The following is a 15,300-nucleotide window of genomic DNA, read 5'->3' on the forward strand; positions in this document are numbered from 1 at the left end:
TTTACAAGAACAGGAACAACAAAATGGTGAATGCAGATATCCGGTAAGTTAAGTGAATTATGATGAGTAACATAAATGCAATACCCAGACATGACATCAGCACAGAAATTAAGCATTTGTATTTCACAGAGAGTGATGTCCGGTTCGTGTTTTTAGTGAACAGGTCGAACCAGTAGACTACACTAAATCAGACTGAATCGTTCGAAACATGCCTGACAGTCCTGCCGACTCGAAATCAACCAATGTTTCCATCCACACGTTTTTATCTGAATTAAGTGATATCGAATGAAAAATGCCTTATGGAAACAGTAAAATTCGATTGAATTTCATAAATATCGACTCAAATTAAATGCGTTCGGTCTCATCGGATTTTATCTTGACCGATAGATAAATGTTCTATCGCAAATGTTTGCTTGAATGTTGTGCGATTCAGTGCGAAAATGAATGGAAACACCTTCAAATGTCTCAAATCAATTCTATATACCAATTTGATCGCAAAACAGCATGTGACGTCATTACGCACAGGTTTTTATTCGCTTTAAAGCCGTTGGATGGAAACACACTTTCACCAGCTTTATTCGCATGAGGGTTTTTTTTTTTACCGAACTTCAGATAATTCGATTGACAAGTGGATGGAAACTTAGCTAGTATCCCGGAGTATATTTTATTCCAGTAACTCCAACATTTCACTGAACTGAGACATGTTGTGCTGAGAGAACTCACGAGCATGAGCAGCTGATACTGAGCATGCACGAACTACCGAACGTACAGGTTCAGCGGTTCCCAAATCACCAGCACAGAACCGAGAACTGTTTCTTTCGGACACGTTTGACATAATGAGAACCAGATGAGCTGATGAGCTGAGCATGCGTGCAATTTTAAGTGCAAAAGTATTTTGTTGGACATCAATAAGTAACAAAATAAAACATGTTGGAAACATGTTTATCACATAATTGGGCGTTTCTTCAACTAGGGGCACTTTTAGGCTTGTGAAGTTGAATAAAAAAAAAAACTCGCTCAAAAGTCACGTAACACAGTGTCATAAGTTTAAATAATTTGTCTAGTTTTAAGTTCTGTAAGAGGACAGACTTAGATTACAAATAGAAATTGTTAATATTTTAAATTTTTTCCGACCTGCAATGAACAAATGTCATTTCCACCACATCTCAATATACAGCTGTTATTTAAAAATAGAATAATTATGCCACTCAAGAATTGTCTAAGATCATTTTTTGTAACTAGTCTTATCAGTTTTTCCACAATTTACAATAATTATACATTTGTCAATGAGATAAATTAACTGCCCTAAGGACCAAATGGTGAACTGTACACCTGTCACACTCTGAAATGTAATATTGGTTTGGGCAAGAGCTTATTAGAAAATAAATAACTTGAATTTTTATATTAAGCAGAGCATGATCTCATAAATTGTGGATACATTTTTAATGTGTGATGAGAACTTTTAAAATATTTTTAAAAAATGTGTGTGGTGCTGGAAATGACAATGAATTAACGTGAATGTAGAGAAACAGTAGATATATTTATTAGAAAAACTCTTAAACTCATCACACTCAGTAAACTCAATTCACAAAGTCATTAAACATAACCACAACTGTTTTTAGTAGTGCTGAGTTTGATGTATACAACTGATTTGTCTCACAGATGAACGGTTACAGTCCATACTGTAAATAACTGACACAATTGATGGCAAGGCAAAAATATAAGCAATAAATGATGCAACAAAATTGAATTTTCGTTTATCTAAATTAAATCAATTAATATAAAAGTATAATTTAGAAATAAAAATAATATTATAATATAAATATAAAAGGTATTGTAATTTATTATAATATTATAATATAAAAAGTATTACACAAATCTACTCTTGCAATCCATATCAATTGTACTTTGTAACCATAATGTCATTTCCACCACATGCTGTCATTTCCACCACAGAGGGCAGTGTGGTGGAAATGACATTTCTGTATTTTTCTGTGGAACAAATGGAAGATAACTTCACTGATTAGCTTTGAATTAATACTTAGCATTTCATGTATGCAAAATACTCTTATTTAACTTAACATTTTTAACTTTTTAAAAACACCCATGAAGGTACAGCATGTTTGGAAATGACGTAGAATAAATATATTAACTGATCAAGCAATATTTACCTTGATTTTTCTTATTTTGTTCTTGATGAAAATTTTTAAATTGCCTCCATGTCCACCATGTGCTCTGATGTCTCTGAACATTTCCATAGAAACCACCTAAACAATCTCTCACACAAACTTTTTAAAGGGACATTACAGTGTTACATGACACCAATACTGTGCGACAGCTATATTTTGTATAAAAAGTGTTTACAATATTGATGGTGGTCTCACATTAAATACTATAATGTATTTTAATTATTTTACTAGTGCTTAATTTAGGTATATTAATAGTTACCAGATAAGTCATATTTTTAAACTGTATTTTCATTGTTGAAGTTAAAAAGCCTGGGTTTGCGACAAGGAGAAAACAGTGATTTTGACACCTATTAGGAGGTTGAAAAGTATGAAAAAATCATAATAGAAAGGTAGTAAAAAGTTTTTTAAGGAGGTTTTATTGTTAGTTTGAAAAAGAAAGAGGAATTTGTCCAAAATTATAAGTATTTAAAAACATATAACCAAAGTAGGCTACATAAAAGTGCCGATAGTCTAAGAATCACCCTTTTACTGTATTTTCACTGTATTATTTTAAAGATTGGAAACACAATGAATGGATGGTAAAACTAAACATGTAGCCTACGCTTGAACCTATAGCAACAAAAAAACAAAAACAAAAAAAACGAAATGAATGAAACGAATGAAAGCGAAAGTTTTCAAAATCTGTACTTACCTTTCAAGAGTAAAAAGTAGATCAATAAAAGCCAGATCATTACGCTGATGTAGATTAAAATGAAATCTGATTTAAAATAGCCTAAAGTTGTAGTGTATTTGGTCATCGGAAGTGCGTTCTCTAGTTCATCTTTCAGATAGCACACAGTTTCTTAAACGCGCTGACAGCGACGATTAACATAGGCTAGTTTTATCTAATTAACAATGTAACTAATATTATTATATCTAACCGACTTAACAACAATATATACTTTGAATTATACTCCTAATGGTTGCTGGTAAACCAGTAAACCTGCGTCTCAAGGAAAAGTTATGAATATCAGGAAGTTTCTGAGGGAGGATTTTGAGTAATCTCGTAAACCTGAATTACCTGTTTCATCGAAACTTTTTCACGTGACTGAGTAAAACATACAAACTAATAAACACAATGCAGGATGTCCCTTTATGCACACCATATAATTATTATTTTTATTTATTTATTTTTTTTAAATAGCAGACTACAGAAACATAACACCTCTTGCTTAACATGAAGTCAGTTATGTTTACATAGTCCAATATCACTAATCACAATACAAACAAAATCCACCCGTTTTGGATGAGCACTTGAAAATATAAAAATTTTCTGTCATCATCTAAATCACTCAACTAGCTGAGCTGATTATTATTATTAGTTTATAAAATAATAAACTAAATAAGAAATATTAGCCTGCTATTGTAGGCTAATAACACTATTTCCACTATAAATGTAAGTATTTAATAACATAAATAGTAATTATTATTATTATCATCATTATATTTTACACAAAACTTTTGTTTTGTGGAAAAACTACTCTCAAGAGAGAACTATTATTTTTCATATGTTTACCCGAAATAGGGTGTTGTGAACATTGAGTACACATATGTGATGTAATGAAAAAAAAATAAAAAAATTAGATGGGAGGAAAAATTATTTGGTAAAATGCTGTCTTGCAAATGTTTTGCATTCCCCTGAGAAACTTTGCGTTCACTCATTGAAAAACGAATAAATTAATTGTACACAGATTTATTTCTTCACTCAACATTAATGTTTTTTCTTTCTTTTTACAATCTTTTTTTATTTCAATACGTGAAATGTAATTTTCAAAGGACAATTCAATTTGATTTGCATTTCAATGCATTATCAAACTTCTGTGTGTGTGTTTTTGCGAGGGAGCTCAGTGTTTTTCGGGAGAACACAAAACATTTGCGAGAAAACGCAATGGTCAAATGTTTCCTTCCATCTAATATTTTTACCATCACCATTTCCCTTTAGGGGCTCTTATCATACAAACAATCATCACATATTTCTTTAGAAAATATATTTAATGAAAAATGTAAAGAACATGAACACATGAACACATTAAACAATTAACTGCAGTTGATTTGATTTTCCAAAACAAGTTAACATCTGGTAATATATTTCTTCCCCCAGATTTACTTTTTCTTTGATGAAAAAACAATGATCATCAAGAGCATTTCATCAGAAAAAAGTAGCCTAACAAAAAACTAAACAGCCTAACTATATCCTAATTATACAGTGAAAAACGCAAATACTTTTTTGTATGTTGCCTTTCCAGGGCACCTTGAGTTTGCATTGAAAAAAAAAATGTAAACAATAAATGATTAATCATGGAGTACCCCCCCCCCCCCCCCCCCCCCCCCACTGTGTTTTTTTTTACACAGTAAAATAACAAATATGGCAGTGACTCAAAGAGGCACTTCATCTTACCTTTTCATACTAGTGCGATAAGAGTTCAGCTGTTTATAATACTGTTGGTTATTATAGTACTGTAGAAACTCCTGACCATTAGTGTGACAAAACATACACTCTCTTAAGTCAGCTTTTGTTGCATGCTTAACTTTACTTATTTTGTCACTTAGGATTTTAGATGGTTGTAAAAATAGAAATGTTTCTTGGAATTCAAATGTGGATATCCAGTGTTTATGGTCCTCCTGCATTGTTAAGGACAGGTTAGTCTCCTCTGGGGTTTGCGCTCTCTTTTTATTGGAACCTGTTAGAAAACAAAGAGGTGTCAAAGGTAAAAACAGGGAAAGTTTTTGAATTGATATTCCCGTTAATCTAATCATCAATCATCATGTGTCTCGATTTCGAAAAGATGGTTTCTACAGAGGCTCTAAAAGGGAGATGGTGGTGGACAACTCCTTGAGTTAAGCACTGACTGCATTTCTTTATATTTGAGTCCAAGTTCAAAATGAAACGCTCCATTGTTAACATATGGAGCTCTGAAACATTCCCAGCGGGACATTAAAGTCTCTGTCCGAGCTCACAACAGATTTTGCGAGGGAAGATTTGAAAAATATTACTTTCTCCCATCACAAATGTTCCCACCACCCCGTCCCTTTAGGGGCTCCGTAGGTTTCTTCTTCACATTCACTTGCCATATATAATAGTTGATCAGTTACAGACTTCAGTAAGACAATTATGACTTTAAAAGACTCAACCAACTCACAAGAGCAACAACACTGAACGTCTTTGAGATCTTCTGTGTCTCGCTGGTGATGTGGAGTTTATAATGTCCATCGAGATTAGGTGTGATGTTAGCGATGGTGAGAGATCCAGTTTTGTGATCCAGTTTCAAACAGTCTTTGAATCTTTCTTCATTATATAAGTATTCCTCATCATGTGTTTTATCCCATTTAGCGATGACAGTAAATTCAGCGCAACTGCATTCTCTGGAGTCAGCAAACTTCCAGCGTATCCGCTGATTATCCTGTATTTCAGTGATATCAGTGTGTAGCGTCACAGGTTGTCCTACCGTCACTAATAATGACATGATTTCATCTTTCTCAAAAAAATGACCTGGAGAACAAACAGAAAGAGTTTCTCAGACAGGGATCAAACTTGTGCGACACTGTGTGTAACAGATCTTCTCCAGCAAACCATGAGACTTCCTACCATGAGTCATTGCAACTAAATGTACAGATACTAATGATGCTGAAGTTATAGATTTTAAAAACAAAGCATTTATTTAATCAAGCTCCTAAAACTGCTCATTTTGATATTGCGGGATCCTTGATGTAACACCAGCAAATACATTTGCATATGCCCGCCTCCAGAGCAGGACATCAGCGAATAGTTATACATTATCACACCATAGGCCCCGCCCACTGGCATTCAGTCTCTTAAAGGGATAGTTCATCCAAAAATGAAGTTTACCCCGTGATTTACTCTCCCTCAAGCCATCCTAGATATTAAAAAATGTCCTGGCTCTTCCAAGCTTTATAATGGGAGTCAATGCTTATATTTTTTTGGAAGTCCATCAAAGTGTGATAAAGATTAAAATCTATTCATGATTAAAGTGCTCCACGCATCTCCAGGGGTTAATAAAGGCCTTCTGAAGCGAAGCGATGTGTTAGTGTAAGAAAATTATCCATATTTAAAACTTTATTGACTAAAATAACTACAACGGCCGTACGCAAGTCGACTTATGCCAAAAGAGTAACACTTGAACTTGATAGTGGTGCCCTGTTTTTTTAACCGTCTAAGCTTACGCTACTACTACATCCTACGTCATACATCGCCAAGTGTTCTTTGGTGTAAGTCGACTTGAGTACGTTATTTTTGTCGATAAAGTTTTAAATATGGATCATTTTCCTACACAAACACATGGCTTCACTTCAGAAGGCCTTTATTAACCCCTGGAGCCGTGTGGAGCACTATTATGATGGATAGATGCACTTTTATGATGATAGATGCACTTTTATGATGGATAGATGCACTTTTATGATGATAGATGCACTTTTATGATGATAGATGCACTTTTATGATGGATAGATGCACATTTATGGACTTGGAAGACCCTGGAAGAGCCAGGGCATTTTTTTAATAAATCTCTGATTGTATTCGTCTGAAAGAAGAATGTCATATACACCTAGGATGGCTTCAGGGTGAGTAAATTATGGGCTAATTAAAATTTTTGGGTGAACTATCCCTTTAACAACTGATATTTGCCTACACTGCATGCAAGCATCGTGAAAGCAAATAGAACCCGCTATAACAACTGATGGTGTTTAGACTGATACAGTATACAGATGTGAGTTCAGTTTCTGACAAACTCCACACGCTTGAGTCTGTCGACAACAGGACAAATGTAGGAGTGAAAGAACGTTCGCTTTGACGCGTCCAGTTTAAACAGCTTATTTGCCTCTCTATATAGACTTCAGAAGATCCCGACCAGACAGCAACATAGTGTCGGCCCAGATCCGGGCCACATCTGTGAATTCAACACGTACCAGAAGATGTGGGCTGACACTATATTACTGATTGGACAGCGTCTGAAACAATTGGATTGTTTATTTTAATGGTGCCTGGATCAAGTTGGAAGATTATATGTTTGTTCGGAGCATTTTGTTTTGCAAACGAGACACAGTGTAATGGAGAGTTTACAAAAAAAAATTTGTTGAAAGATGAAGCTCTGACTGTATTGGATCTGACAGCAGCTGCATCACAAACCACAAGTAAATGATTTCATAATCCTTTATATGCAGATTATGGTTTTATATGGATAACAGTTTGTAAAACACTTACTCGTATACAATAGCGAGTGGGCATTGATACTATTTCTAATGCAATGACTTTAGCCAATCATAAAGCCTTGTCCGTTTACTGGCAAGCCTTAAAGAAGCCGCTTTAAAACCTGACTCACTTTAGTTTAGGATCCAATTCTCTCTAACTTTTTTCAGTGTCTGGCGTTATGGGCACGCCAGACGGAGGAGGCCATGGCGGTCAAGTCCCCTGAGCAGCCTTCCACATGGGACAGAGAGACTTTTAGGGGAACCCGTCTGGTCAAGTTTAGGGGAACTCGTGGGGGACGTAGGGGAGGAGATACTAGAGGTGAGCACCGACAGCATTCTTAGTTTGGTCATTCTCTGACCATTGGCCGGTTAGGTTCAGCCCCGAGCGTCCTTCACTCCCAGTTCCGGTGGTCCCAGTTCTGGTGGTCTCGAGTCCGGTGGTCCGGAGGTGGAGGAGGAGGAAGACTTCCTGCCTCCCCAATGGCCCGGAGGCCGTCCCCTCCGAGCAGGCCGCTGTCGTGCAGCCCTCTGTCGTCCCGGAGGCCGTCCCCTCCGAGCAGCCCGCTGTCGTCCCGGAGGCCGTCCCCTCCGAGCAGCCCGCTGTCATCCCTGAGATCGTCTCGGAGCCGCCCACCATCAGTCCTGCCACGGCCAAGAGAGTGGTCTTCCTTTTTTATGCAGTGGCGGTACTGCAGGCGTGGAGGAAGCAATGGACGTCTACCGATCCAGAGACAGTTCCTGAGCCTGTGTCTTCGGACAAGATGGCCGCCGCCGAGAGTGTTCACGTCACATCTGCCGAGCCTGTGTCTTCCGACAAGATGGTCGCTGCCGAGCCTGTTCACGTCACGCCTGCCGAGCCACTGTCTTCGGCCAAGATGGCCGCCACCGAGCCTGTTCACGTCACGCCTGCCGAGCCTGGGTCTTCGGACAAGATGGCCGCCGCCGAGAGTGGTCACGTCACGTCTGCCGGGCCTGTGTCTTCGGACAAGATGGCTGCCACAGAGCCTGTTCACGTCACGTCTGCCGAGCCTGTGTCTTCGGACAAGATGGCCGCCGCTGAGCCGGTGGTGTCTGTTCCTGAGCCGGTGGTGTCTGTTCCTGAGCCGGTGGTGTCTGTTCCTGAGCCGGTGGTGTCTGTTCCTGAGCCGGTGGTGTCTGTTCCTGAGCCGGAGGTGTCTGTTCCTGAGCCTGAGGTGTCTGTTCCTGAGCCTGAGGTGTCTGTTCCTGAGCCTGAGCCGGTGGTGTCTGTTCCTGAGCCTGAGCCGGTGGTGTCTGTTCCTGTGCCTGAGCCGGTGGTGTCTGTTCCTGTGCCTGAGCCGGTGGTGTCTGTTCCTGTGCCTGAGCCGGTGGTGTCTGTTCCTGTGCCTGAGCCGGTGTCTGTTCCTGAGCCGGTGCCTTTTCCTGAGCGGGTGCCTGTTTCTGTTCCGTGCCATGTGCCATGGCCGCCCAAGGGGTTGTCTCCACCATGGCCGCCTGAGGGGTCGTCTCCACCATGGCCGCCTGAAGTGTCGTCTCTGCCCTGGCCGCCCGATGGACTGTCTGCTCCGCCCTGGCCGCCTGAGTGGAAGTCTCCACCGTGGCCGCCTGAGGGGTCGTCTCCACCATGGCCACCTGAAGGGTCGTCTCCGCCCTAGCCGCCAGATGGACTGTATGCTCCGCCCTGGCCGCCTGAAGGGTCGTCTCCGCCCTGGCCGCCCGATGGACTGTCTGCTCCGCCCTGGCCGCCTGAAGGGTCGTCTCCGTCCTGGCCGCCCGACGAGTCTGTTTTGCCCTGGCCGTCGGCTAAGCCGTCAACCCTTGTCCTTGTTCCCCTTCATGGACCTGGCCCTCCATCCCTCCCCCTGATCCTCCACCATTCCACCTCCCGCCTGGACTCTTGATTTGTCTGTTGTCACGTATTGGAGCGTCTGGTAGCCGCTCCGTTGAGGGGGGGTTATGTCACAGTGTCTGTTTGTGTATCACTGGTGTTCACTAGAGGTCCTCGTCTCCATGGTGTCATCCCATTCATGAACTGCATTCCCCACAATCCTTGTCAGTACCAATCACTGTTCATTGCACTCAGCTGTTCCCTGTCATCATTGTACCCAGCTGTTCCCTGTTATTCATTGTTAGTTCTTGTTATATATACCCTGCCTGTATAGTGTTTGTCACGGATTCCTTGTATTATATCATGCCACTTCCGTTCCCCGTGTTTCCTGTTTATGTTCGTGTTTCTTGGATTGATTATTTGGATTTTGACCTCTGCCTGGACTGGATACGATTTTGAATTTGCCCAATAAAATAATCTTTACTGCATTTGGATCTTCCCTTTTCCCTTTCCTTGGTGTGTGGATCGTGACAGATTAAGGCATTCATATGTGTTAATAAAGAGCCAACATGCTAGTAATATGCATGCTAATAAGCTACTAGTTAATAGTCAGAATTGGACCCTAAACTAAAGTCTTACCGATCATTTCAGGCAGAGAATTAGAATGAGGGTTGAAAATAATAATAAAAAAACCTCAAGGAATATATTTTAATAAAAAAATAATAAAAAAAGTAAAGTCCAGTCATGGCTTATTTGATGTCACTGTTTCTGTCAATCTTTTCTGCCCTCTTAAACCATTCTGGACAAAACCGAAAATTAGTTTTATGTTGTTTAATCTAAAACTTTTTGGCTGCCAAAATTTCGGTGCATCACTATTTAAACTGTATCTTACCTTTAGTTAGAATAGCAGTAAGTTCAGCTCCATTAGCTTGGCCTGTATAAAAACAATGACTTTAATCAATTTAAAGAATGAACTTAAAGAAACTTTAATTTAAAGAATGATGGAGAAGTAAATTCAACCTTTTAATAAAACTCAAATGTTTATTTTATGAAATTAGCTGTTGGTAACACATACCCTGTAGATCTGCTTGTTTAGATGTCTTGTGTTTATGGTAACGGTAAATACCACACGAAACTGCAGTCACAGCCAGAACACAAACACACACCAGCGCTATTTTACCTGCAGACAAACCTGCCGCTATAATGGACAAAGAGACAGAGTGTCAATATTTTAACAGAATCTGAGAACATCTCTGTGAGTAAATGGACTGTTGCCGTACCTGCACATGTGTGACAGAGTGTGTTGATGTCCAGATGTGTGGTCTGGTTGCTGATGGGATTGTTCAGCACACAGCTGTAGGTGTTTTTATCCTGATATTCCACCTCCAGAGGTAGAGAGAGACTGATGCTGAGATCAGACGCACTGATGCTGGACAATACACTGATTCCTTTGTACCAGGAGAGAGTCACATGACTCACATTTACCACTGATGAACACACCAATGAACATGATGATGATGATGATGATGATGATGATGAAGAACAGTGTGACGAGTTACTGCTGATGACAGGAATAGGCAGAGGAGCTGGACAACATGAGAGAATATTATAAGAAATGAATGTAGGTGTCAAACAACACTCTTAATGCACCAGTTTGATATGTTCATAAATATAAATGTGGCAAATACAAAATAGTTCAATACTGCAATGCAATGAAATTAAATGTTTCGCAACTATAGAATGACTCACCGGAAACAATAATATTGTATTTCTTGGGCGGGACCTCTTTTCCACCAATGATCTGTAAAAATCCATAAGCTCCAGTGTGTTCGGTTCTAGTGTTTGTGATGGTCAGAGATCCAGTCTGATGATCCAGCTTCAGTCTGTCTCTGAATCTCCCATCAAGAACATCATCATATAATGAGACCTTATTGACAAGTCTGTTGATCTGAGCGATGCGAGTTCTTTCAGGTCCAAATGTCCACAGTATCAGCTCAGCTTTCTGTATTTCAGTATTAGTGTTTAGAGTGACAGAATCTCCCTCCATCACGGATAATGTCTTCACTGTATCATCACCAAACACACCTGAGGAACAAACCGGGACAGTTTCTTAAATGCAGATATAAACTGAATATTCTATTCTATTCACTGTTCATTTATGGTATTTTGTGTCTAATGCGGTGGATCTTTTATAGATAAGATTAATTATGTTACTAACCATGGAAATCTGACTTTAGATTTTAAACTTATGATAAGTTTTAAGATAACTTTTATCACACTTCCCATTTTTATGTCTGATGGTGACTAACTTTCCATTCCATTCAATAAAAAAAATAAAAAAATCGTACTTCCTTTTATTTACTTTCGATATGATCTAACCTTCTAACAAACTTTTAACTCAATGTAACCTTGGTCAAATGGAACTTTGAAAATTGACTCAATGGTCTTTTTATTTTGACTATATTGTGAAATGATTGACTGGAATATTAACCCCTTACAATGTTTTTGATATTTTGCTGATGTCACTAACAAAGGGTAATGAAAATTGTTGCTTTAAACAATTTAACCAATCATATTGATAGAGCGTGACATGTTAGTCATGATGATTCTATTTTGATGTGTCTGGCTTTATCCTATAAAGCCTGTTGTATTCTTCTGCTGGGTCGAGATTCTCCGAGTATTGCTCGAGAACTCCCGGCTGTTTGAATAAACCATCTGAGGGACATTTACTGAAGTCTGTCTCGTTTGTTATTTATGCAGCGCAGCAAAGAAGTTAGGATAAGAGACTCGACCAGTTGTCGACGGAAGACGCAAAGAGCTGGAGTATAAAAGTTATTAAGTGTCGATTTGTAGACGCTCAGTGTCGATCAGTAGACGCGACAGATTTATTTATTAAGTGTCGATTTGTAGACGCTAGATAGATTTCGGGAACATGAGTGTGAGTAAGAGATGATTACATTTTCATTTTTTGAGTAAACTATCCCATTAAGTGCAATAATCTGTTCTTCTAATTCCCGTCTTTACAGGTCCAAGGCCACTCAGGCCCAGTCAGCAAATTTCCTTTGGCACAGATTTGGCCCAGATAAACAGCTGAGCTGTGGCCCAAAGTAGTGCCATAACTCCATCAAGAATGAGTCAAATAATACAGTATCATGTGGCGCATGTGTGAGCCTTGTATACAATATTAGCATGGTTGAGCTCTGTTAAAATCAAACTAGTACTAATACATTTTTGAAAAGTTCTAGTACTAGATTTGAGTTACATTTTAACTCAAAGGTAAATAAAACATTCAACAACAAAAATGTAGTCAAAACTATTTACTTTTGACCAGTGTTTAAATAATTAAAGCTACTCGGTTGTACTCAATTACAGTAGTATACAGGAACTACATTTGAAACAGGAACTTTCAAATTCAGCAAGATATTTTACAAGAACAGGAACATTAAAATGCTGAATGCAGATATCTGGTACGTTAAGTGAATTATGATGAGTAACGTAAATGCAATACACAGACACAGAAATTAAGCATTTGTATTTCAGACAGAGCGATGTCCGGTTTGTGAATGAATCGTTCTTTTGAACCGGTTGTTTTTAGTAAACCGGTCGAACCAGTAGGCCTACACTAAATCGGACTGAATTGTTCGAAACATGCCTGACAGTCCTGCCGACTCGAAATAAACCAATATCCCGGAGTAAATTTTATTCCAATAACTCCAACAGTTCACTGAACTGAAACATGTTGTGCTGAGAGAACTCACGAGCACGAGGAGCTGATACTGAGCATGCGCAAACTACCGAACGCACAGGCATGGCCTACAGTCAAAAAAAACTAAAAAGTCGATGCATGTCTCCAGTATGTTTAAAGGGGTGGTATAATGCCCTTTTCACAATATGTAAAATAAGTCTCTGATGTCCCCAGAGTGTGTATGTGAAGTTTTAGCTCAAAATACCCCACAGATATTTTGATATAGCATGTTAAAATTGTCCATTTTTGAGGGTGAGCAAAAACGCACCGTTTTTGAGTCTGTTCCTTTAAATGCAAATGAGTTGCTGCTCCCGGCACAGAGGGTGGAGCTACAACAGCTTGGACTCACACAGACATGCAGTGAACATTTCTAAAACTTTTAGCCTTTTATGTTTAAACCGGATTCAGAAAGATGGAGAGACTAAAGAAGAAGTGACAAAAGCAACAGGGCGTTTCTGAATGGTAAGTTGATGAATTTATGGAGCTTATGTGTAGTTATCTTCTAGTCATTGATTAGCATATTCTGTCTTGATATTCTATAAATCGTGATCTGGGGGCGGGGTTTATGTAAATTTTAGGGTTGGTGATGTCACTAACCCGTGAGGAATGTCTTGTAGTCTCTACCAGCCGTTTGTTGTAGTCCTTAAAAAGTGATTTCTTTAAAAGCAAATATCTCGCTTTGCTTTGAACTTTGAGCATTGTAACTTTGCAGATGTTGTTTATGCTCAAACTGCAACATTACACACTAGTTAGAAAAGTAAAATCATAATCAACCACACCTTTAATACGTTATGTTTTTATTAACACATTATAAACATTTACTTTGCACCCTTAAAACCTTGGCGAGAGTTTACGTCAAAGATTTATATCAACTTGCTTAGAAATTATATTAGCTGTTCCTGAAAATAAAGATTTAGTATAATAATAATAAATGTTTAGTTTTACAATCCATTCATTGTATTTCCAATCTATAAAATAATACAGTGAAAATACAGTAATTATGTGATAAACATGTTTCCAACATGTTTTATTTTGTTACACTTATTGATGTTCAACGAAATACTTTTGCACCTAAAATTGCACGCATGCTCAGCTCATCAGCTCATCTGATTCTCAGTACGTCGAACGTGTCCGAGAGAAACAGTTCTCGGTTCTGTGCTGGCCTGAGAACCGCAGTAAGGTTTCAGCAGTTCTCAGCTCAGCACACACAGGCCAATTGCTTCAGCGGTTCTCGAGTCACCAGTACAGAACCGAGAACTGTTTCTTTCGGAGACGTTCGATACAGAGAACCGATGAGCTGGAGATACTGCGCATGCGTGATAGCACCGTCTCTGGACCGAACTTTCTTTCGGCCAACTGATGCTGTGCTGTTACATGAGCACGGGTGAACCGAGGACTTAAATGAGGGGCCGAATTCGGCGAAATGTAAGTTTATTTAGTAGCAAATCAAATCAAATTGATGAAGACCAGTTTATTCACTAGATCTTTAAGACATGTAAAACATCCGCGTTTGCATATCGCCTGTAGGCTACAGGGTTAATTTGCAAAATGTAGCCTAAATGTAAGAAACTTATCCAAGATGATTATGACAATGAGTACTATTGTTTAACTTAAGTTATGATTACAAATGCCTTTATTTGAATGTTTTTTTTATTATTATTATTGCAAAAAAAAAGGTAGCCTACAAATCACAGGTGACTAACCAAAGTATAGGACTTATCAACATACACAATTATAGTACATAAACAGGGTACAATACAATATTGCCAGGGGAAGCTTATGGGACATTACAAAGAGAAAGAGGACCATATGTTGACAGTTTTAACTGCCTTTTTGTTGTTGGAGCCAGAAATCTGATTAATATAAAGTACAACTTCATGGAGAAAAATTACAAAATTAGTTTTTTTTGTGCTGAATTTACACTTATGAATGTGAAATTTTGCCAAAATAATTAATACATTTATAATGAATACATCTTTTCTTTACTTTGACTTTTATAAATATGGTCAATGATGAATCTGCTGAAGTTTTGCCAAAATGTTCTGGTGTGTGAGCAAAACCAAAAGAGGTGCAAAACAGTTTCTGGGTGGTCTTCACAAAAAGAACACTTTGTATTGATGTATTTTTCAAATGTAACCATGTAATGATTAACAGGGTAATATCTGTGAACTATTCTGAACGACACTTCTTTCACCTTGTTTACTATCAACTATCTGTGAGGAATCATCCAAACCTTTTTCCAGTCAATGTCATTTACAAATCGGTTCCAATAAAAAGTAACATGTGGAATAGAAACAATTTCTTTCTGAAATAAT

The 15,300-nt window shown here is 38.5% G+C and overlaps 1 protein-coding gene across 1 annotated transcript in view; it reads right to left on the reverse strand.

Annotated features, from left to right (window-relative positions):
- Window positions 1-4,565: 4,565 nt before the first annotated feature.
- Window positions 4,566-15,300, reverse strand: part of LOC309475959 (uncharacterized protein) — a 117,277-nt gene continuing 106,542 nt past the window's right edge. The window contains exons 12-15 of the mRNA XM_082138984.1: window positions 10,316-10,438; window positions 10,133-10,174; window positions 5,369-5,718; window positions 4,566-4,909 (exon numbers count right to left, since the gene is read on the reverse strand). Coding sequence (XP_081995110.1) covers window positions 4,859-4,909; window positions 5,369-5,718; window positions 10,133-10,174; window positions 10,316-10,438 — 566 coding nt within the window. The 3' untranslated portion in view covers window positions 4,566-4,858. The remainder of the gene's footprint in view (window positions 4,910-5,368; window positions 5,719-10,132; window positions 10,175-10,315; window positions 10,439-15,300) is intronic.

Source organism: Leuciscus leuciscus (assembly GCF_965113295.1).
Source record: "Leuciscus leuciscus genome assembly, chromosome: 15".
NCBI classification, from domain to species: domain Eukaryota; kingdom Metazoa; phylum Chordata; class Actinopteri; order Cypriniformes; family Leuciscidae; genus Leuciscus; species Leuciscus leuciscus.